The sequence below is a fragment of the Cervus canadensis genome, chromosome 7, assembly GCF_019320065.1.
Source record: "Cervus canadensis isolate Bull #8, Minnesota chromosome 7, ASM1932006v1, whole genome shotgun sequence".
In the NCBI taxonomy this organism is placed as follows: domain Eukaryota; kingdom Metazoa; phylum Chordata; class Mammalia; order Artiodactyla; family Cervidae; genus Cervus; species Cervus canadensis.
Window position 1 is genome coordinate 57,951,169 of NC_057392.1, and position 22,254 is coordinate 57,973,422.

General features: G+C 37.0%; 1 protein-coding gene across 5 annotated transcripts in view; it reads right to left on the reverse strand.

The window, feature by feature from the left end:
- Positions 1-22,254, reverse strand: part of VPS8 (VPS8 subunit of CORVET complex) — a 285,565-nt gene that overhangs the window by 64,119 nt on the left and 199,192 nt on the right. For all 5 annotated transcript variants that reach the window (XM_043473511.1, XM_043473513.1, XM_043473510.1 and 2 more), the window contains 5 exons: positions 18,399-18,480; positions 17,983-18,065; positions 10,614-10,694; positions 8,874-9,043; positions 5,906-6,071 (listed from right to left, as the gene is read on the reverse strand). In XM_043473511.1, coding sequence (XP_043329446.1) covers positions 5,906-6,071; positions 8,874-9,043; positions 10,614-10,694; positions 17,983-18,065; positions 18,399-18,480 — 582 coding nt within the window. The remainder of the gene's footprint in view (positions 1-5,905; positions 6,072-8,873; positions 9,044-10,613; positions 10,695-17,982; positions 18,066-18,398; positions 18,481-22,254) is intronic.

Here is a 22,254-nt window from a genome sequence, read left to right on the forward strand (position 1 = left end):
ATGATTGTACTTTAAAAAAGAAAGGCAATGCCAAAGAATGTTCAAGCTACCACACAATTGCACTCATCTCACATGCTAGCAAAGTAATGCTCAAAATTCTCCAAGCCAGGGTTCAACAATGCATGAACCGTGAACTTCCAGATGTTCAAGCTGGATTTAGAAAAGGCAGAGGAACCAGAGATCAAATTGCCAACATTCATTGGATCATGGAAAAAGCAAGAGAGTTCCAGAAAGACATCTACTTCTGCTTTATTGACTATGCCAAAGCCTTTGACTGTGTGGAGCACAACAAACTGTGGAAAATTCTTAAAATGATGCGAATACCAGACAACCTTACCTACCTCCTGAGAAATCTGTATGAAGGTCAGGAAGCAACAGTTAGAACCGGCATGGAAGAACAGACTGGTTCCAAATTGGGAAAGGAGTATGTCAGGGCTGTATACTGTCACCCTGCTTATTTAATGTATGTGCAGAGTACATCATGCGAAATGCCAGGCTGCATGAAGCATAAGGTGGAATCAAGACTGCCGGGAGAATTATCAATAACCTCAGATATGCAGATGACACCACCCTTATGGCAGAAAGTGAAGAAGAACTAAAGAGCCTCTTGAAAGTGAAAGAGGAGAGTGAAAAAGTTGGCTTAAAACTCAACATTCAGAAAACTAAGATCATGGCATCTGGTCCCATCACTTCATGGCAAATAGAAGGGAAACAACAGAAACAGTGAGAGACTTTATTTTCTTGGGCTCCAGAATCACTGCAGATGGTGACTGCAGCCATGAAATTAAAAGGCGCTTGCTCCTTGGAAGAAAAGCTATGACCAACCTAGCATATTAAAAAGCAGAGATATTACTTTGCCAACTAAGGTCTATCTAGTCAAGGCTATGGTTTTTCCAGTGGTCATGTATGGATGTGAGAGTTGGTTATGAAGAAAGCTGAGTGCCGAAGAATTGATGCTTTTGAACTGTGGTGCTGGAGAAGACTCCTGAGAGACTGCAAGAAGATCCACCTAGTCAATCCTAACGGAAATCAATTCTGAACATTCATTGGAAGGACTGATGCTGAAGCTGAAATTCCAGTCCTCTGGCCACCTGATGCAAACAACTGACTCATTGGGAAAGACCCTGATGCTGGGCAAGATTGAAGGCAGGAGGAGAAGGAAATGACAGTGGCTGAGATGGTTGGATGGCGTCACTGACTTGATGGACATGAGTCTGACTGAGTAAGCTCTGGGAGTTGGGGATGGACAGGGAAGCCTGGTATCCTGCAGTCCATGGGGTTGCTAAATAGTTGGACATGACTGAGCAACTGAACTGAACATTAAAAATCACCTTTATTAGATTTCAATAAAGTAGAATACTAAAAATAGAACAGTCATGAGGCAGGAAAACTGAGAGTGATGATGAATTACAAAACTTGATTTCAAATACTGGTCCTCCTTCTCTGAGCACAGTTCCTTCAGCTACAGTTGTTGTGAAGATTATCATGTTCACATCTAAAGCATATATTTGATAAATTTCATCTTCTCTTTCCTTGCATTACCAAGCCACTAGATCCTTTTACAAAATCTTACTAAGAAAATCAAAGGAGACAGACAGCTAGAAAATATAAGGAATCCAAAATAGTTCTCCTGCTATTTTCCTTTATTAATTAGGAAGCATCAAACAGATTTTCAAGAGGATGATCAGTAATCCCACTGGAGTTTCCTAAAGAAATGAAAAGGCTGAACTCATTTCTTCTGTCCTGCAGAATAGGATAGCCTCAGAAATAAACCTTCCATTGACATACAGATCCAATTTCAAAATAATTTCCCTTCTCTCAGTGTTCTGAGAGCAGGCAAGAGGAAAGTCAATGAAACAGATTACTTTCTTGTGTGAGGTGTGCAGATATGGGAACATGGCAACCAATGTAGTACAAATGTCTTCAAAATTCAACATCCATTCTTGGAACAAATTCTCAACAAAATGTGGAGTAAAAGGGAACATCCTAAACATGATACAAAGGTTACATACCAAAAGCCTACAGTTAACATTATATTGAATAATGAAAAATGAATACTTTCCCCTACAATCAGTAACAAGACAAGGATGTCTACTCTCACCATTGTTATTCAATTGTGTACTAGAGGCCAATGCAATAGGGCAAGAAAAAGAAATAACATTGGAAACAAACAAATAAAACAGTCATTTGCATTTGACATGATTATGTAGATAATACCAAAAAATATACAGAAAAGTACTCATAAGTAAGCTTAGTAAGGCCACTGGTCACTAGATACAATGTCAATATGCAAAAATAAATTGTATTTCTATATTTTAGAAATGAACAATTATAAATTGAAATATAAAACAGTAAAATATGTAATATCAAGTCATTAAATACTTAGAAATGAACCTTATAAAACATATGCAAGATTTATACACCAAAAACTACAAAACATTGATGAAATAAATCAAAGAAAATTTAAGTAAATTGGAACTATACCATGTTAATGGATTGGACTCAATATCATTAAGATGTCAACTCTCCCCCAATTTATCTACATAGTCAACACAATCCTAATAAAATCCCAGCATGAATATTTTTGGGAGAAACTGACAAGGTGATCTTTTAATTTACATGGAAAAGCAAGTAGAATAGCCAAATGTTAGAAAGAAGAACAACACTGAAGGCCTCACACAACCTGATATCCAGATTTATTATAAAGACACAGTCTTGGAGCAAGGATAGATATATAATGGAATAGAATAGAAAGTCTAGAAATAAACCCACATACACAAGGTCAATTGGTTTTTGATTAAGGTACAAAGGCAATTCAATGGATACCTTCATTCAAAAGAAAGAACTTCAATCTTTATCTCACCTGGTATTAAATAACTCCCAATGGATCAGTGGTTGCCAGGGGCTGGAGGATGAAAAGAGAGGCTGACTACAAAGAGCTATGGGGGACTTTTGAGGGACGTGGTAATATTGCTCTGTCTTGATTGTAAAGGAGGTTGTCAAAACTTGCAGAAGTGAATTTACTGTTTGTAAATTATGTATTAAAATATATATCTGCACACATAACTATTTTTTTAAAAAGGAAAAAAGGCATATTTTAGCCTCTACGAAGGCTATCTACGAAGAAAGAAAAAGAATCTAATTGGTAATATTCAGGCAATAATATGCATTCAGTCACAATCTGTTTATGAACAGAATATACTTGAAAGAGGGAAAAAAAACTGAAGTGCACTGAAATGCAAAGCCTTAGGTATCTACATAAATAAAGGTTCCCATATCTGCATTTGAATTCAGCTTGGAAAGATGTTAGAAATCATAGGACCTGATTTTCCTTTCCTAGATGTGAACAAGGAAGCACTGGATGACTAATAAAATTTTCAATCCAGAAACATATTGAACATCTTCATCTGTATATCCAACAGACAGCTCTAACTCCAACAATGAATTCTCTTACTCTCAGGTATGTTCTTTGTTTATTGCTTTCTATCTCAATAAATGGACCACCATCCATTTGGTTGTTCAAATAAGAAATCTGGGTACTATCTTTGATTCTTCCCTCTGTCTTACCTCCCTCACCAACCAATTTAATTTTCACCAAGTCCTACTAATTCTACCTCTCAAATATAGGTTACCTGTTGTAAAGCAGAAAAGAATATAGAATTAAAAGTTGAGCATAACTGAATCTAGAAGGTGAAAGAGTGGTATAAGATGAAGCTAGTGAGGTAGGCAAGGACCATATTAATTATTTTGATGTTTGTACTCATCTCAAACACATCTCACACGTGGCTCTTTTCTCCATCCCAACTTCCACCATTCTAGTACAAGTTACTATTTCTTTCCACAAAATAATTTCAATATTCTTGGGTCTCCCTACATCCACCTATTCTTGTTTTCCTTTCATTTTCTGTATTGCAGTTCTTTTAAAAGCACTATTCTTAAAAAAAAATACTACTTTGATCATATCATATCATTCCTTCTTTAAAGCCCTTCAATGTCTTGTTTCTTTAGCACAAACATAAAAATAATTAGTATGGTCCCTGTTTACTTACTAATTTCATACAATATCATTCTTTCACCCTCTGGATCCAATCATACTCAATGTCTAGTTCCTGCAGAGATGCTTTGTTTATTCTATATACTGTTTCCTCTGCCTGGAATATTTCTCCTCCTGCCTATCCTTGTGCTTAAACTCGATCTTCTTTTTTTGCTTCAGGGGCAGCTAACTAACACTTTGAAGAAATCTTCCATGATATCTCATGTCTAGATCAGCTCTACTCATTATCTACTTTTATAGCACAGTTCATCTGTAAGTACTTGTGGTATAATAAAAAATATCATTCAGTCTTTGTCCCTGGTTCCTATCACATAGTTCCTAAAACTCTCAGACTCTCCTGAGTGATAGAGTGCCTTCTGAATGCTAATCAGATGACTGGTACTTGGGGACCCCTAGATAGTTACAGGATGGCAGCTGGTCATCAGAAAGATCAAACCATGACTAGAGAGTTAGAACTTTCAGTTCTTCCTTCCCCATCCTTCTCCCATCCCCATATAGGAGGAGGGGAGAGGGGCTAGATATTGAGTCTAAGCACTAATGGCCAGTGATTTAATCAATCATGGTTAGGTAATGAAACTTCCAAAAAAAAACCCCTAAATGTTGAGGTTCAAGGAGTTTCCAGGTTGGTGATCACACTGATTACTGGGAAGGTGGTATGCCAAGATACGCATGGACGCTCCGGGTACCTTTCTCCCCTTATCTTGCCCTATGCACCTTTTTCATATGGCTATTCCTAACTATCCTTTATAATAAACAGGTAAACATAAAGCATGTTCCCAAGTTCTGTGAGTTGTCCTACTGAATTATGAAACCTGGGGGAGTGGGTCATAGGGACCCCTAAATTTGTCAAGTCAGATAGAACAGTATGTAGTCTGGTACCCCATTTGTAACTGGTGTCTGAAGGACGGACAGTATAAAGTCTGACACTAATTCCTGGTGGTCAGTGTGAGAACTGAATGGCATTACTGGGCATACAGTTGGAACCCAGAGAACTGACCAAATAGCTGTCAGAACTGACGATGAAAAAAACACCACGTAATTGGTGTCAGAAAGAACTGGAGAACACTTACTGGAAATCTGTTTTTAATTTCATTGTCATACAAATTCCATAAGACAAATGTCTTGTTCCAGCATTTAACATAGTGCCTGGCAAATGGTTCTGTATTTACTGGATGAATATGGATACTAGTGGCTACCACTGGAGTGTAGAAACTCTGAACTATTATCTGGGAGAAGCTAGGTCAGAGTTTTTTCCCTGGGTTATCTTCTGACTTAATATTGAAAGCTCAATTGATTTAGCATAAGTTAGATGATTTAAAAATAATTCTAAATCATCTTTGATTCCTCCTCATTTCTCCAATCGGAAATGTTGGATCACCTCAGAAGTCAATCCTTCTGTCTTTGATAATCTTCATAATCTTTCTTTTCTCTACACTCCATCTCCAATAAATGCTCCCTTCTAACCTTTCACATCTAAATAAATTGCAACTACAGACTTCCAGTTTCTCAAGCCAAAAACAGAAAAAAGCAATGGGTCCAACATTTCACTAAGTGATGTTAACGTCAACTATAGGATAGGGCAGCATAAAGGAAGGTGCAGGAAATAGAAAACTAACTAAATTTTCTGAGGCCTGAAAAGACCCGAAAAAAAAATGAGGCCAGGTCTAAAAAACACTGCTAAGAAAAGACTCTCTGCATGAGTGAGAGTGATAGTCACTTAGTCGTGTCCTACTCTTGGCAACCCCATGGACTGTATCCTGCCAGGCTCCTCTGTCCATGGAATTCTCCAGGCAAGAATACTGGAGTGGGTTGCCATTTCCTACTCCACCTTGACATGAAAACAAGTTTTACCTGTGATGGGGTTATCCTTCCCTTTTTAACTTCAGATGAATTTTCACTCAACTTTCCTGCTTTGTTACTTGAGCTGCATTTGTAGCACGTCCATCTTGTTTGCCCTTCAATTTCTACGGTGCACTCTTTGCTTTGCAGACAGAATGAATGATATAAATGGCCACAGCTGCAAAATGAAGGTAACCAATTGACACTTTTCATTATCATAAAATCATAAACCTAAGTTGTATTAGACAGTATTTAAAAGTGAAAATTATTTCCAGTAAGCTGAAATGCACTGGTGGGTATACAGGTTAAGAAATAAGAAAAGAGATTTACTTGTTGCTTTCCTGTTTTAAAATCCAGACTCATGTATTTGTACACTTCAGTTGTGAGTACAACAGCACCACAGTTCTCTGACTACAAACCACCCAGGGGTGAGTTGAACTTCTGCTCACTTCTCAAACTATGAAACATTTTTAGACAGTTTGAACAACGTCAACTGGGGAAAATAATAATTATATAAGTCATTTGATAATAACATGAGTGGTATTTCTCATCAAATTCAAGAGTCATGATTTGATTTATAAGCATTCACAAAAATGTTAGTACTATACAGTAAATTTAACATCATTACTATGAAGAAATTCTCTGTTAATTACATTAAGCTACCAAATAAACCTTCCAGAAGTAAGTGTTGAGCATAATTCTAAGTCATCTTCACTGATTCCTCCTCCTTTCTCCAACCTGAAACGTTGGACCACCTCAGAAGTCAGTCCTTTTCTCTCTTCGATAGTCTTTAAAATCTTCCTTTTCTCTATCCTCCCCCATATATATAACATGCCCCAAACCAAATTCTTGATTTCCACCAAACCCCACCCTCAATGCACACTCTCATCCAACCTTCCACATCTAAATAAATAGTAACTAGAGCCTTCCAGTTTCTCAGGCCAAAAACTATTCTTTCTTTCATACCTCATATACAATCTATAAACAGATCCTGTCAGCTATACCTTCAGAATATATACAGAACCCCACCACTGCTTACTTCATTACAATCATCTTGGGCCATCTCTCACTTGGATTAGCCTAAACGGTCATTCCATTTTCACCCTTGATCTTCTGCAGTCCATTCTTACCACAGCAGTCAAAGTGATCCTTAATACACAGATTATATCGTGTCAACCCTATCCTCAAAACCATCCAATGGTTTTTTCATCTCAGAGTAAGAGTTTAACTTTTCATAATGATTTAGTTCCTACATGATTTGGCTGCTGAAGTCATCTCTTATCATTTTCTCTTCACTCTGCTCAGGCAATGCTAGCCTGCTCACTCACTACGAGAGTGAGTATGCCAAGCACCTGCCTCATGGTTTCTGCACTTGCTGATTCTCTGTCTGGAGCACTCTACCCCGATATCGCATGGAAACTTCCCTTAAGTCTCTGCTGAAATGTCACTTAAGTTTCCTTAACAACTCTTCACAAATTACTAGTTCCCAAGGTTCTCTCTCCTCTATACCATATTTACTCATGGTAATTATTACATTTTTATTAATTAATTCATTTTTAACTGCCTGTCCATAATCATCTTAACAGTGGTGTTCTCCCTGACCACTCTTCATAAAATATCTTCCCCCGCAGACACTCTACATCTCACTTAACATGCTTTATTTTTTTTCCCTGTTAGTTACTATCTGGCATTTCACTTGTCTATCTCTTTCACTAGAGTGTAAACTCTGAGAGCAAAACCTTTGTTTTGTTCATGTGGTACCCTATCCCTTCTAACAGTACCTAGTGTGCTTGATAAGTAGTTGTTGAATGAATGGGCTCTTTATGTGATAAGAAATACTTTCCCTTCTAATCACCAAATCTACCAATCTTTATCTGTAAAAACAGAAGCTAACACTTATACAGTGCTTACTGTATGTCAGTACGGTTTTAAGTGTCTTATGTAAATTATCTCATTTCATCTTCACAAAAACTCTAGCAAGTAGGTACCATTATTATCCCTCTTTACAAATAAAGAAACTAAGATGTAAAGAGATAAAATGATTTGTCAAAGTCTAATAGCTAGGAGAAGGAAATGGCAACCCACTCAGTACTCTTGCCTGGAAAATTCCCTGGATGGAGGAGCCTGGTAGGCTACAGTCCATGGGGTCGCAAAGAGTCGGACACGACTGAGCAACTTCACTGGGATAGCTAGGAAGTGGCAGAGTAAAGGTTTAAACTCAAGGTTTAAAGCCTGGCTCTAGAGTCCATCTTACATTGCTTCTATCTGTGTATTCTGGATGAGCTGTCTCCTCCTGAGATCAAACCTTCTACTTTTGCACTAGACTTCTTCTCTCTTTGCACTGTGGCTTTAAATATCATTTACATGCTGATGATTTCTAAATTTATATTTCCAGGACATATCTCTGACTAGAATAACTGTCTACCTGACATTCCTACTTAAATGTTTAAAAGGCATCTCAAACTTAACATCTCCAAGACAAACTCTTGATTTCCCCAGGTCCTCATGCCTGTTCCTTCTTATTTTAGAGGATGGTACCACATTCATTTAGTAGCTCGGGCTGAAGATGTTTTTCCCTGTTACTTCACATCTGATACATCAGCAAGTTAGCTCTTCTCTTAAAATATATTCCTAACCTTCACTCCTACCACTCTCATTCTGCGCAAATGTCACTTTCTTAGACATGTTTTTCCTCATTATGGTATCTTAAAATAGCATTCTCACCCGGAACACTTCTTTCCATCCCCTTACCCTGTGTGTTATTTCTCTCCATAGCTCTTATTACATTTATGACCTGACCACTCTAATACTCTTTCCCCCGACACCTATGCAGAAGATAAGATCTATGAGAACAGGAACTCTGCCTTGTTTTGTTCACTGCCAGAATGGCTGACTGGGGCTGTGTGTCTGCATGTGCTCCTGCCTGGCAATACCATACATATACACACACATATGTACTACATTTCCTTCCCTCTCTTACCTAAAAACAATAATTTCATCAGCCATTTCTTGGCGTCTCTTGTACTGCTGCAAACAAATAGAGCAGTAATCCTGCTTGGGATTCAGTCCTCTGGTGACTGAAGCTCTCAGGTTACACAATGACCAATGGAGATCTTGGTTTAGAAGGCTAGTCGTCGTTTCCAGCAGGGTCTATGAATGACCAAAATAAAAAGAAATCAACAAAAAGTTGTTTATAAAGTGAAAGAGACAGAGGGGATCAGTGGAGAACTGCACTTGTTTCATTTTCAACCACAGCTGAATTGGAATATACTACACAGGCATAGAATCAATCAAATAAACATCAAAGCACCTCAGACTTAAGTGGTTAACTTCAATGTACAAGTACTGATAAGTACTACATAAAGAGTCTCAAAATAATTATTAAAAGGCAGTCACAAGTTACTATGGAGAAATGAGTGCTCTGCCATTCTTGTGGCTTAATTCGGTACTGATGGTGTTCAGATGACTGGATTAACCCAAATCTATAATAAGCTCTCTTTGAATTTCTCAAAGTTCTAACAAATTGTTTAAAAATACTGATTTTTTAAATACAAACTGCATCCATGGTAATATTCCACATTAACCTTTCACTGGAAAAGCTAATGGTCATTATTCATTTTTCATCTCCCTTGGGCAAGAGATCACATTTTCCAATCAGCACTTAAAAGCCATTTGAATCTATTCAAGACTGTGACATCTGTCATTAAGTCACATAAAGATATTTCACAGCTATCACATTATGTCATTTAAGGTTCCCTGTATAAAGTATTGTTTCCTTACTACATCTAATTCTCAACATTCAGATATATTATTTTGATGTGCGCTTGGGTTCTTTTCTGTCAGTCCCAAAGGGGAGGATATACTGTGGATCCTCCTTGCTACACAGTCTTGTCCTTAAACTTTATCTATAATGCAGAACTTTTTGTTCTAATGGTCTATTTTAATTCTTTCCAATCAACTCCATCTTTTCTTCCTCTTACAAAGTTTGTAAAAACTTTCAGTTTTGCACTCAGCTTCCTTTTGTCATCACGGATTCTGCCTGAAGGGGGATCAGCTGCCTTGTGCTATGCTTACTTAACAAAACTGCAGTTCTTACAACACCCTAAGGAAAGCTCTGTCACTCAATTTCTTTCTTTTTCTTGTATTAAAAAAGCAGACATTGTATCTAACATGTCTAAATGGCACTTTTCCTTGGTGGCTTCATGAGTCACTTTGAAGTACATGAAGAAAAATTTGTACACCAAGCTGGCTCTTACTGAGAATTAATGCCACAGGCAGTTTTGGGTTAAGGAAAGACTAATGACCATTTCTGGTTAGTGGTGATAAACTGTTTCAGAATGTTTAAAAGAACACTAATTTTATTCTGCAATTTTTCTATACTCATGCTGACCCTTCCTTTTTTGAGTTATACCTTTATATTCCATTATTTTACAAGAAAGTTTCTTATATTTTTCCTTTGGAAAACAAGATATATGTCCCACTGCCCATGAATCAAAAGAATAAAAGCTGCAATTACACTTTCCAGAATATATGTGTATATGTATACAAAATATAAATTAATTAAGATCAAGAGAAATTTTAAAATTGGAAAATCATATACTTCAATCTTTCAAACTTTCACTAAACAGATGGCAATTTCTAAAGAAAAAGTATAGGTGCAAAGAGAAAAGAATAGCATCTTTCTACCTTAGAATGGGCTTAGAAATAGAAAGTAGCTTACCTGTTCATAGTTAAAGGTATCCAACATTCCCAGAATAAGGCCCTGGATTTCTCCAAGTTTTCCTTTTCCATAAACTGGGTCCTAATTAGAAAAAAGTTGCTAAAGATTATAATTCTATTCCTGTTATTTTAAATGTATTTTAAAATATAAGTTATCTGAAAAAGCCAAATACTCTTAAGTATTTGTCAATAGTCACTTATTCTTCCATGAACCTTTCTACTGGAAATGCACACTGGTCTCAGGTCATCAAAGCATTTTGGAAAAGTAAATAAAATTTAAATGGTCCAAGCCTCTTGTTTAACAAACATAAATTTCACTCTGGTTTTGTTTCTGTAGCAAGCTTCCTTTTCTTCCTATTAAACATCACCTATCCTTTTTTGGGGCTTCCCTGGTAGCTCAGATGGTAAAGAATCTGCCTGCAATGCGGGAGACCCAGGTTCGATCTCTGGTTAGGAAGATCCCCTGGAGAAGGAAATGGCAACCCACTCCAGTATTCTTGTCAGGAAAATTCCATGAACAGAGGAGCCTGGCGGGCTATCATCCATGAAGTCACAAAGAGTCGGACATGACTGAGCGACTAATACACACACATCCCTTTTGGAGCTCTTATTTATCTGCTACATTAAAACCAAAGTACTCAAGAACACTCAGAATCTGTTCAGCTCCTTCTGTGACCCACATCTGGCCACCGTCTGGTCCAAACCAAGTCACACCAGTTTAGGAGATCAGTTTCTGAATCTAAGCAACTTGCAGTTTTTCAAAGTTTTTCTTAATCAAATCACTACTGATAAACAACAGATACCTAGATAATGTTCCTTCCACTGCTTTTCATATGAGGTATACCAAATAACTTATCATAAACAATTTGAAAAACACTGTTGTGTACAAAAATAAAAGTGAACTGAAATCTAACCACCCCAATAGAAACACTTTTGATATTTTGAGGTATATTCTTCCAGTCTTATTTCTGGGGAGGGAGAAAGAGGGATGTATTTTGGGGGGCATTTCACATAATACGTTTACTTTTTTTTTTACCTAATAGTATGTTGTGAGCAGTTTCCCATATCATCAAATAATAGGAACAGTTACAGGGTATGAAACATGTGAAGATGGTATGTGTTATTCAACCATTCTCTGTTGTTGGGGATTTAGGTTTCTCTCCCCATAGTCCACCTTGAGGTCCCATCCCTATTATCAAATGCTGGCAGCTGCAAATTTTGGTCTCAGTCTCTGAGTCTTTCTTAGGAGGAGATTTCAAGAAAGGAAAATGACATACAAACTAATAAACTAAATAATAAACTAATATTTGCTAGATAAGAGTAACAAATATGAGTAAATGATAAACTAATGTTTTCTGGGAGGTATGGGGAACACTTCTGGTTACTTATTAAGGAGTAGGGGTTATTAAAATCTTGGTACAGTGAGTTCAGATGTTAAGAAAGAAAAAAAAAAAAAACACAACGGTGGACCAGGAAAACTTAGAAGAAAGATACAAAAATGTGAGAAGAAACTGTGCTTTCATGCACTTGTACAACATAATCTTAGGATTTGTTTTTTTCCCTCTTCTATGCTCTGGTGATGGTTCCTGAAGACAGGGTAGATGCAGTTTCTAACTCAGATCAGTGTTCAGTACTTTCAGCTGGTCAAGAGCAGCACCAGATTGTCTGCCATAGGTTCTTGGTCCTGATGCTGAAGTACTGCTAAAGAAACCGAAGGGTAACTATACATTTGTATGCTAATTAACAAGTTTACTTTGGGCTTGAACAGATCACTTAAACTTAATGGGGAAATCTGTCTCACTAAGTTAAAGATACCTGTCCAACATGTGCAGAGCATCTGCAAAAGACAAAACTACAGACATCTCAGACAAGCTCTTTACTACAACAACAACTCAGGCCATGTACGCATGAGACAATCTTTTAATTTTCTTTGCATAAAAACGGATCCATGTTAACACTTCTGAACTTGCATCCGATTACACTTATGGTCAAGCTCTCAGTAAATACATTTACTTCTTTAAGGATCAATAATTAAATAATACTATAATACTTTATTACAAGAACACTGTAATAGCTACTCTAACATGTCCACACATACACAATATAAGTATGTACTGTGTATGTGTGGACAGAAAAGCACACATTCCAGCACAGAAAAGCTCTGTCATTTACCTATGACAAGGGTGGTTTGGAGAATAAAGGTCTTGAAAAGGTTAAATGCTGGAAAAAGAAGAAACCTTTATAGGTCACGTCTATATTTATATCAGTACATTTCACTCTAATATGCATAATTTAAAAGCAAAACCATGAAAATAACCTCATGCTGGGACAACATATAAATTATAGAATGCAAAAGAGAGCTCAAGGCTTCTGGCACAGCATGCACAAAATCTACTAACTTTTCAAATTATTTTCCAAATATGTCAGCTAGATTCTTCAGCAATAAATAACTGCTGAAGTTTTTCTTTAACTTGTCCATAATCTACAAAAGAAGAGCACATTTAGGTCCTTCACACAAACTTGTTTTTTAAAAAGCACATTATAAAAAGATGTGATGACCACTTTTCCCCCAGCATTTTCTTTCTTTTAAATTGAAGTAATAGTTGGTTTACAATATTGGGTTAGTTTCAGGTGTATAGCATAGTGATTCAGTTATTTTTTCTGATTATATTCTATTATAGGTTATATGATATTGAATATAATTTCTCATGCCATACAGTAAATTCATGTTGTTTATCCATTTTATACACAGGAGTTTGCATCTGTTAAACTCATATTCCTAATTTGTTCCTCTCCCCTCTCCTCCTTTTGGTAACCATAAACTTGTTTTTTTTAATCTGTGAGTCTGTTTCTGATTTGTACGTACATTCATTTGTATTATTTTTAGAATCCCACATATAAGTGATTGGAGAAGGAAATGGCAATCACTCCAGTATTCTTGCCTGGAAAATACCATGGACGGGGAGCCTGGTGGGCTACAGTGCATGGGGTCTCAAAGAGTTGGACACAACTGAGCAACTAACACTTTCACTTTTCATACAGGGAGGCCTGGTGTGCTGCAGTCCATTGGGTTGCAGAGAGTTGGACATGACTTAGTGACCGAACAATAACAACAATACAGTATTTATTTCTGACTCACTTCACTAAGTATAATATTCTCTAGGTCCATCTATGTTCTTGCAAATAGCAATACCTCTATAGCTTTCTGATGCTTATTATACCATACATATGGGAAGCTGCTGTAGAGCACCGGGAGCTCAGTTTGGTACTCTGTGATGACCTAGAGGGGTGGGATGGGGTGAACTGGGGTTGGAGGGAGGCTGAAGAGTGAGGGGGGATATACGTAAACATACAGCTGATTCACACTGTTGTACAGCAGAAACGAATACAACATGTAAGCAATTATGCTCCAATAAAAATAAATTAAAAAAATAAAATTTTTACTGATCAAGCATTACTTTAAAATATGAATAATGCCAAGAGAATATAAGTCATTTGTTTATATTAATTCCCTTAGTAAAACAGTCATAAGCAGCTTTTCAGAAGCCAAAAATACTTTTGCCATAGAGTGAAGATAAGAACAGGGAGTTAAGGCAGAATGTATATAACATAAAAATGGTCCCTTAAAAATACTAACTTATCAAAACTGAAAGGGGAAAAAAAAATACTGACTTATCACCTAATGTTCATGAACGAAACCTGCACAATTAAGGCCCCCAGGAACATTTTGAAGGAATATTTAGGTCAGGAAGATCTCTGAGAACCTCTCATCATGTCAATATCTCTTCTGTTCTAAGGGGCAATAAAAATAGGTAAACCCTCTGATACCTGAATGTTTCCTAGCACTCCATTGTGGCCTTAAGCCTTTTTTTTTACTAATTCCGTTTATGCTGAACTTCATCTAGTTTCAAAGAATTTAACTACCACTTCTATGCTGATGACTTCCAAATCTTCCTCTCCACTTCTTACCTCTTCCTGTGAAGTCTGGTCTTGTTTTCCCCACTGCTTATTGTTAGCCAAACAAAACTGAAATCAGGGGCTTACCTGGGTTCTTCTTGTGTTCTACATCTAATCAGTCAAAAGGTCAATTAAATTCTGTTAGCTAAGCAAGTTCTGAATCCATCTTCTCCTATCCATTCTATGTAACTCAATTAACAAACTCTAAGTACCTATTATGAATACATTCTGGGTATTTCTATGCCTTCAGTCTCAGTCTTGATCCCTTCCAATTTATCCTATATAATACAGACTGAGTGATATTTCTAAAAAGAAACCTCATTCCATCAGTCCTCTGGTTAAAATCTTTTAATGAGTATTTACTGAATTTAAAATAAAAACCAAAGTCCCTTCCACAGTTGACAAAGCAATTAAGGACAGGGTCCCTGCCTCTCAAACTTCAGCTCTGTGACACGACGTTAATCTTGTCCTATGTTCCAAGCATACTTAAACATCTGCAACTCCTCAAACGTACCTACCATGTTTCACCTCAGATTCTTTTATATATAGTTCACTCTGCTTAGAATAGTCTTTTTTTTTTTTTTAACCACTGATTCCTTTAAGCTTTTTAAGATTCAGTTCAGATATCTACTCCTCCAGGAAATCTTTCCACAGTCTGTCTCACATATATACTTTCATTGGTACTCCTCTGGCCACAGAGGAGAAACCTAGAGAACCCAGCTCATTCTATCTTACTCAAAAAATATAATAATTGTAAAGGTGCTGGAGTGTTTAAGGATCCAAACAAAGGAATACAGTTAAGGCTTAAGAACCACAATGAGGGATGCAGACACCTTCAGGATTTTCTCTCCACACTCCTCTCCCAAAGTCTTGAATCCTCTCCTTGTATCTTCTCTCTTCTCCATGCATCTTCTCTATTCTCTTCTTTGTGTGCCTGCTTCATTGTTCTCTCTGAAGATCAACTTTATACTATTTCAGTCCATATGACAGAAAGGTAGTCACTGTCAGCTCCTGAACTTTTGTAACTTATACAATCCAGAGAACTGCAGAGCAACTCTTCACCTTTTCAATAAAGTTCCAAAACTTCCTGAAAAGGATACTAGTTGGCCCCTCTTGGCCAGCTGCCCATTCTGAGTCAATCAGGTAGAGTCAAGAGGCAGAGTCATGGTTTCACATGGCTGTTCCAGCTATTATCACATGGACTGAAAGTATACAGATATAGAAGTAGCAATTACCCTACCTGGTACTCAGAGCATGTAATCCTTAAGGTGTCCAATATGACCTGCTCTCTAGAGCCCTATGAATTGCTATATCAGATATTTTCTTGTCTCCCCACAGGTCTTTAAGGGCAAGAACTGTGCCTTTTTTCCATCTACACAGATCATTAACCAAACAGGGTAACATATAATATATAAACCAATTAATAACTAACTCCTCAAAAAACCAGTGAAAGTCGCTCAGTTGTGTCTGACTCTTTGAGATCCCATGGACTGTATAGTCCATGGAATTCTCCAGGCCAGAATACTGGAGTGGGTAGCCATTCCCTTCTCCAGGAGATCTTCCCAAACCAGGGAATCTTCCCAACCCATGGATCGAACCCAGATCAAACCCACTGCAGGCAGATTCTTTACCATCTGAACCACCAAGGAAGCCACGCGATTTCTAAGATTAGAGTGCCACAAAACACCAGGGACTGAAGCAAATGAAGGAGCTTACATGATACAGTGGGAGACAGTGTAAATGAAGAGATCAGAGCCTTTGGTGGTAGTCTGGATATTGCCTCTAATGGTGGATCAGGTACCTAACTTTCTATACTTTAGTTTCCTCCTTCATCAACAGAAATTTTTATAGTAGCCCCATCTACTTAAAGAGACTCTTGTGAGCTTCAAACACAGTATCTGTGAAAGCAACTTGAAAAAATAAAAATCTCTGTACAAACATAAGGTAGAGTTTACGTGCAAATAGAAATTTAACAACCAGCATACTCTCCTGATTAGTGTGAGTTAACCACTGATGGTGGAAATGATAAGAATACAACTACAATGAATACCAGTATAACACAAAAATAAAGATTTTCAAATACCAAAAGCCTTCAGGGATATGAGTCCAGAAATACACTATTTTTAAAAAAATTATATGCATTTGTCAAAAGAAAAAATCAATTTTTATTATAATTTACATATTAAAGTGTGATGAAAGCTCAATATAAAGTTAAATGTGTATAGTGAGAGAGAAGACACTTTTAGCTTTAGGATTTCATTTTTTTCTAATTTACTTGGTAAATTAAAGTACCCCTGCATTATAGAGATAGTTCATATATGACTAAAACCTTATGACAAATGTATTTTAGAATGGATATAAGAAAAGCAGTCTGTACCAAATCATTATTCAATTCATGATAAAGATCAAATGAAGTGATACATGTGAAGATACATTCTAAAGGATAACACACAATGTGGTGAGAGAGTGTTGGATACAGTAGTCTTTATCAGTAAAGGCCCAGCTGCTTCATACCAGATGGGAAAGGAGAGCTTGTAGAGTCTTAAAAGGGAGCTGAAAGCAACATTCTAGGTTGGATAAAAATAATTTGAAAATTATGAAGATCAACAGCATCATATTACTGTGTTTTGCTTTGTTTTGGTGTGTCTGTATTCTGCTTCCCTGGTGGCTCAGGTGATAAGGAATTTGCCTGCATTGTGGTAGACCGGGGTTTGATCCCTGGGTTGGGAAAATTCCCTGGGGAAGGGAATGGCTACCCACTGCAGTATTCTTGCCTGGAGAATTCCATGGACAGAGGAGCCTGGCGCGTTACAGTCCATGGGGTCGCAAAGAGCTGGGCACGACTGAGAGACTAACACTTTCACTTTTCACTTATCCTGCATAAAGTAAGGAAAGACAAAATGGATTCTAAGGATAATTCCTACTGTTTCCCCAAGAATGTTCACAGATTTTTCTAAAAATATCTTAGCATATTTTTAGCATTCTCTTTTTGATGAAGTTGGAAAGGTTCAGGCCTTTTAGCTGAAGAGTAGGAGATGAGTTTTGGACATAAAGTTTTAGGATGAGTTCGAAAACCTACGTAACAAGATTAAGAAATGTCCATATTAACAATTTTTATGTGGTTTTTTTTTTGCACTAAAAAGTGCAACCAGCTAGAAACAGGACACCAAAAAGAAGCTTATGTATCTGAATCCCAAGGTCACGGTGAACAACTGAAGGCTGCAAGTGTGTGCCAGGCAAACCGACATCGCTGGATGAGAGCTAAAGGCTGAGAGTCACAGTCGTAACTTAAGATATTTATTTAATGCCAAAATTCAGCTGCATTATGTTTGAGACCCGTTTAAACATTATTTATATATAACTAAAATATAAGTTAAAATTGATCAACATTGAATTTTACCCTTTCAACTCACCTGTAAGATTCGCTGCAGAATGGATGGAAGGGCAATAAATGCTGCCATGCTGTTGAGAACTTGCATGGTCAAAGATTTCAGAGCTGTTATAACAACATGTTAATATTAAGGTTAGTTTAAAATCAGTTTTAGGTTTTTCCTGTAAGTCATAGGAATAAAGCTTCCTAGAAACTTCGCTAAACAAGGCCAGTTTGATATTTTAAAGTTAACCTGGTAAGCTGCAAAGCTACTGTTATTTAGACAAAGGATGTAACTGGTGCCTCAGAAAGAAGTGAACCTGAAAAATGAGATCAACACTACAACATGATTTTATTAAGGATAATAATAAAAATATGATACTTGGAGAAGGTATCTAAATGACTATTTCTAGCAGATAAAAACTGGGTGATGGTATAGATGGATGCTGATAAACTTACCTTCAGAGTGTGGATGAGGTGCAGCTGAACTAGACAGCTTCTGAGGGGCCATCATTGCCTCCAATAACGGAAACCAGAGTGCCTGTAATGTCCCAGAAAGGCAAAAAAAAAGGAAAAGTACTGTGTTGTTTTTAAGAATAACTAACATCAGCCTACTGTTTCACAGGCTGAAATGTACTTCTCATACACACTTGTTGGTAAAAATCAGAAAAAGAAAAGATGGAACACCCGACTAGGAAGAGACAATAAAAAGCAAAAACCATAACCAGAACAGATACCTTTACCATGAACCTTGGGAAAATTAAGGAAGCTGAAGTTAAGTAAGTCTAGACCTTGGAACTGCAATCTTCTGTATCTCAGGAGAGGGAAGGTTCAAAGGAGCCAGAGCAGAGCCTTTAGCTACTCTTAAATGTATAAACAGCACTATGTAATGCAGAAGGGGACAGAGAACTACCCCACAACTTACCCTCCTCCCATTTCTTGTCAGCTTGACATCAAGCAAGATAAATGAATACAATTGTCTCAAGTTTTCTCCTGTGTCAAGCATTATTTTGTATTTCCTCAGTCATCATAGACTGAGAAGTAGAAGTTAACATTATTTCAATTAATATTCCCAACCACAGAATGAGGTTGGAAATTTATTTATGAGAAAATTAATTTATGAGATAAATTAATAGATCTATCATTTATTTATTCCTATTATATTAGGCACTGTATTATGTGCTTAAATACAATTTTCATTTCAATTGGCAATTCAATCTCACGATAACCTAATACAGTAAGCATTACCTTTACTGGAGATAAGATACTGAAGCTTAGAGAAGTTGAATAATTTACCAAAAGATTATACACTGCCATATGTGCATCATATGTATTCTTCCTAAGCCTTACAGAAAATCTTCATAATCAAAAATCAAACTAATACATTTTAAAATTTCAAGCATATTTTCTTGTTGGGTAGAGATATACAAAGGCCTCATTTAACCCAGAATCTTGGAAGAGACCTACTCCTGCAAACACCCAACAGGCGTGAAAAAAAGTCAGTACTGACAGAGCACGACAAGCATGGTTACTCAGGGAGCCCACTAAGGGGACAGGCTCACAATCCAGCAACTTTCCAACTGGGCAGGCTCCCACTGAAAGAGCTCTACAAGGAAGCCCTTATCTGCCCCCATTTGAGGTTTTCTAAGGCCAGGATTTTATGCTTTATTTTTCTAAACAGTTTTTCTTCTAGTTTTTAAGATACTAGTTTTAACTATATTGTATACTGACAATTCTTTATTTTATTGAAATTTTAATTTATTTTATCTAGTACTCATGAATTTTTAATCTTGTATTTTATTCTTAGATGGCTTTACTTAGATTGTCTTTCAGTTGCCTATTTCAACTTGTTTTAAACCATATCATTTCTTTCTATGTCTTTTAATCTAACTGTAAATGGTATACCAAAATTTTGTTTTTATAATATATTTAGAAATCTGAATTAAATTTTTCCTTATTTAATCCAGGAATTTTAGGTGAATTACCTTTTTAAAGGTTACTTTATTCTTGATTTATAAATAGCAGACTGGGGAAGCATGGTTGTAGAGTTAAGAGCCATGGGAAGTATTTATACCCTAAATAGAGGAACTTTTCAATTAAATCTCCATATTAACCAGAAATATATGGCAAATACCTTTTAAATATTTCATCTCTCTTGCTCTTTAATGCTGGTTCTTAAAATTTTAACTTGGATAACTCTAAAAACTCACAGGCTAAAATAACCATTATGATAATGACAATCCTAACCCCTGAGGAGAAAGGGACGACAGAGGATGAAATGGCTGGAGGGCATCACCGACTCGATAGACATGAGTTTGAGTAAACTCCAGGAGTTGGTGATGGATAGGGAGGCCTGGCGTGCTGTGATTCATGGGGTCGCAAAGAGTCAGACACGACTGAGCAACTGAACTGAAATGAACCCCTGAGAGCAACACAACTGAATGTGAACTACTTTGTCATGTTACATACCAACCACTCTCCTTTTCAAGGAATTACGTGCATAACAAAGCTATATTCTTTATTATATATATCACTGGATGCTGGGGCAGACAGACATACAAAGTAGGATAAGCATAGATTCCACCTGGAAAAGGACTGACAACCTGACTTCCTGAACTCTGACTTTAACTGAAGAAACTTTTGGAAAGAGACATTACAGATAGTTCATTACCAAGCTTTTGGATACTTCAGATTTACTAGTTAGTTTAGGGTCTGTGTCCAGAGCTCTTGTTCTCTCTCATTCTCTCCAAAACAAAAACAAAAAGGAACAAAGGCAAACAACCATGAATATCCCCCAAACTTAATGTATGATATTACATATAATCAGTTCAGCATTTTCACAAAAATAGTATTTAAATAAAAACTAACATTCAAATGTTTTTGTTGTTGTTATGAAAGTTGTTCAAAAAAGAAGCAAAAACCAGTTGTCAAAGGGTAGGGGCAAGTAGATAGTGTGTTGAGAGGTGCATGTGTGTCTAAGAGAGGAAGACTCAGATACCAGCTCAGATACATTTTTGACCAAAAAAAAAAAATACAGAATAAATTACCCTTTCACCACATTAAAGGAAGCCTTAGTTCTGTCTATGATTATGAGATAAGAGTTCATATATAATTAGAATAATCCCTAGAGTTGTGGAGGCATGAATTTAACATCTAATTCTGCCATTAATATATGTGGACAATATATGTGGATCTGGACATATTTCAGATTCAGTTCAGTTCAGTCGGTCAGTCGTGTCTGACCCCAGTCGTGTCTGACTCTTTGCAGCACGCCAGGCCTCCCTGTCTATCAGCAACTCCCAGAGTTTACTCAAACTCATGTCCACTGAGTTGGTGATGCCATCTGACCATCTCATCCTCTGTTGTCCCCTTCTCCTCCTATCTTCAATTTTTCGCAGCATCAGGATCTTTCAAATGCATCAGTTCTTTTCATCAGGTGGCCAAAGTACTGGAACTTCAGCTTCTGCATCAGTCCTTCCAATGAATATTCAGGACTGATATCCTTTAGGATGGATTGGTTGGCTCTCCTTGAAGTCCAAAGGACTCTCAAGAATCTTCAACACCATAGTTCAAAAGCATCAATTCTTCAGCACTCAGCTTTCTTTATAGTCCAAGTCTCACATCTATACATGACTACTAGAAAAACCATAGCTTTGACTAGACAGACTTTTGTTGACAAAGTAATATTTCTGCTTTTTAATATACTGTCTAGGTTGGTCATAGCTTTTCTTCCAAGGAGCAAGCATCTTTTAATTTCATGGCTGTAGTCACCATCTGCAGTGATTCTGGAGCCCCCAAAAATAAAGTCTCTCACTTGTTTCCACTGTTTCCCCATCTATTTGCCACGAAGTGATGGGACCAGATGCCATAATCTTAGTTTTCTGAATGTTGAGTTTTAAGCCAACTTTTTCACTCTCCTCTTCCACTTTCATCAAGAGGCTCTTTAGTTCTTCACTTTCTGCCATAAAGGTGGTATCATCTGGATATCTGAGGTTACTGACATTTCTCCCAGCAATCTTGATTTCAGCTTGTGCTTCACCCAGTCCAGCATTTCTCATGATGTACTCTGCATAGAAGCTAAATAAGCAGGGTGACAATATACAGCCTTGACGTACTCCTTTCCCTATTTGGAACCAGTCTGTTGTTCCATGTCCACTTCTAACTGTTGCTTCCCGACCTGCTCAAATTCTACTGTTAATATATGTGAATCTGAACATATTTCAGCTTATGTGCGCCTAACGGTTTTATTTATAAAACATAATTGTAATTTTTCCTTAAACTTTCCATGAGAAGAAGGAAGAATATCAAGTAGATA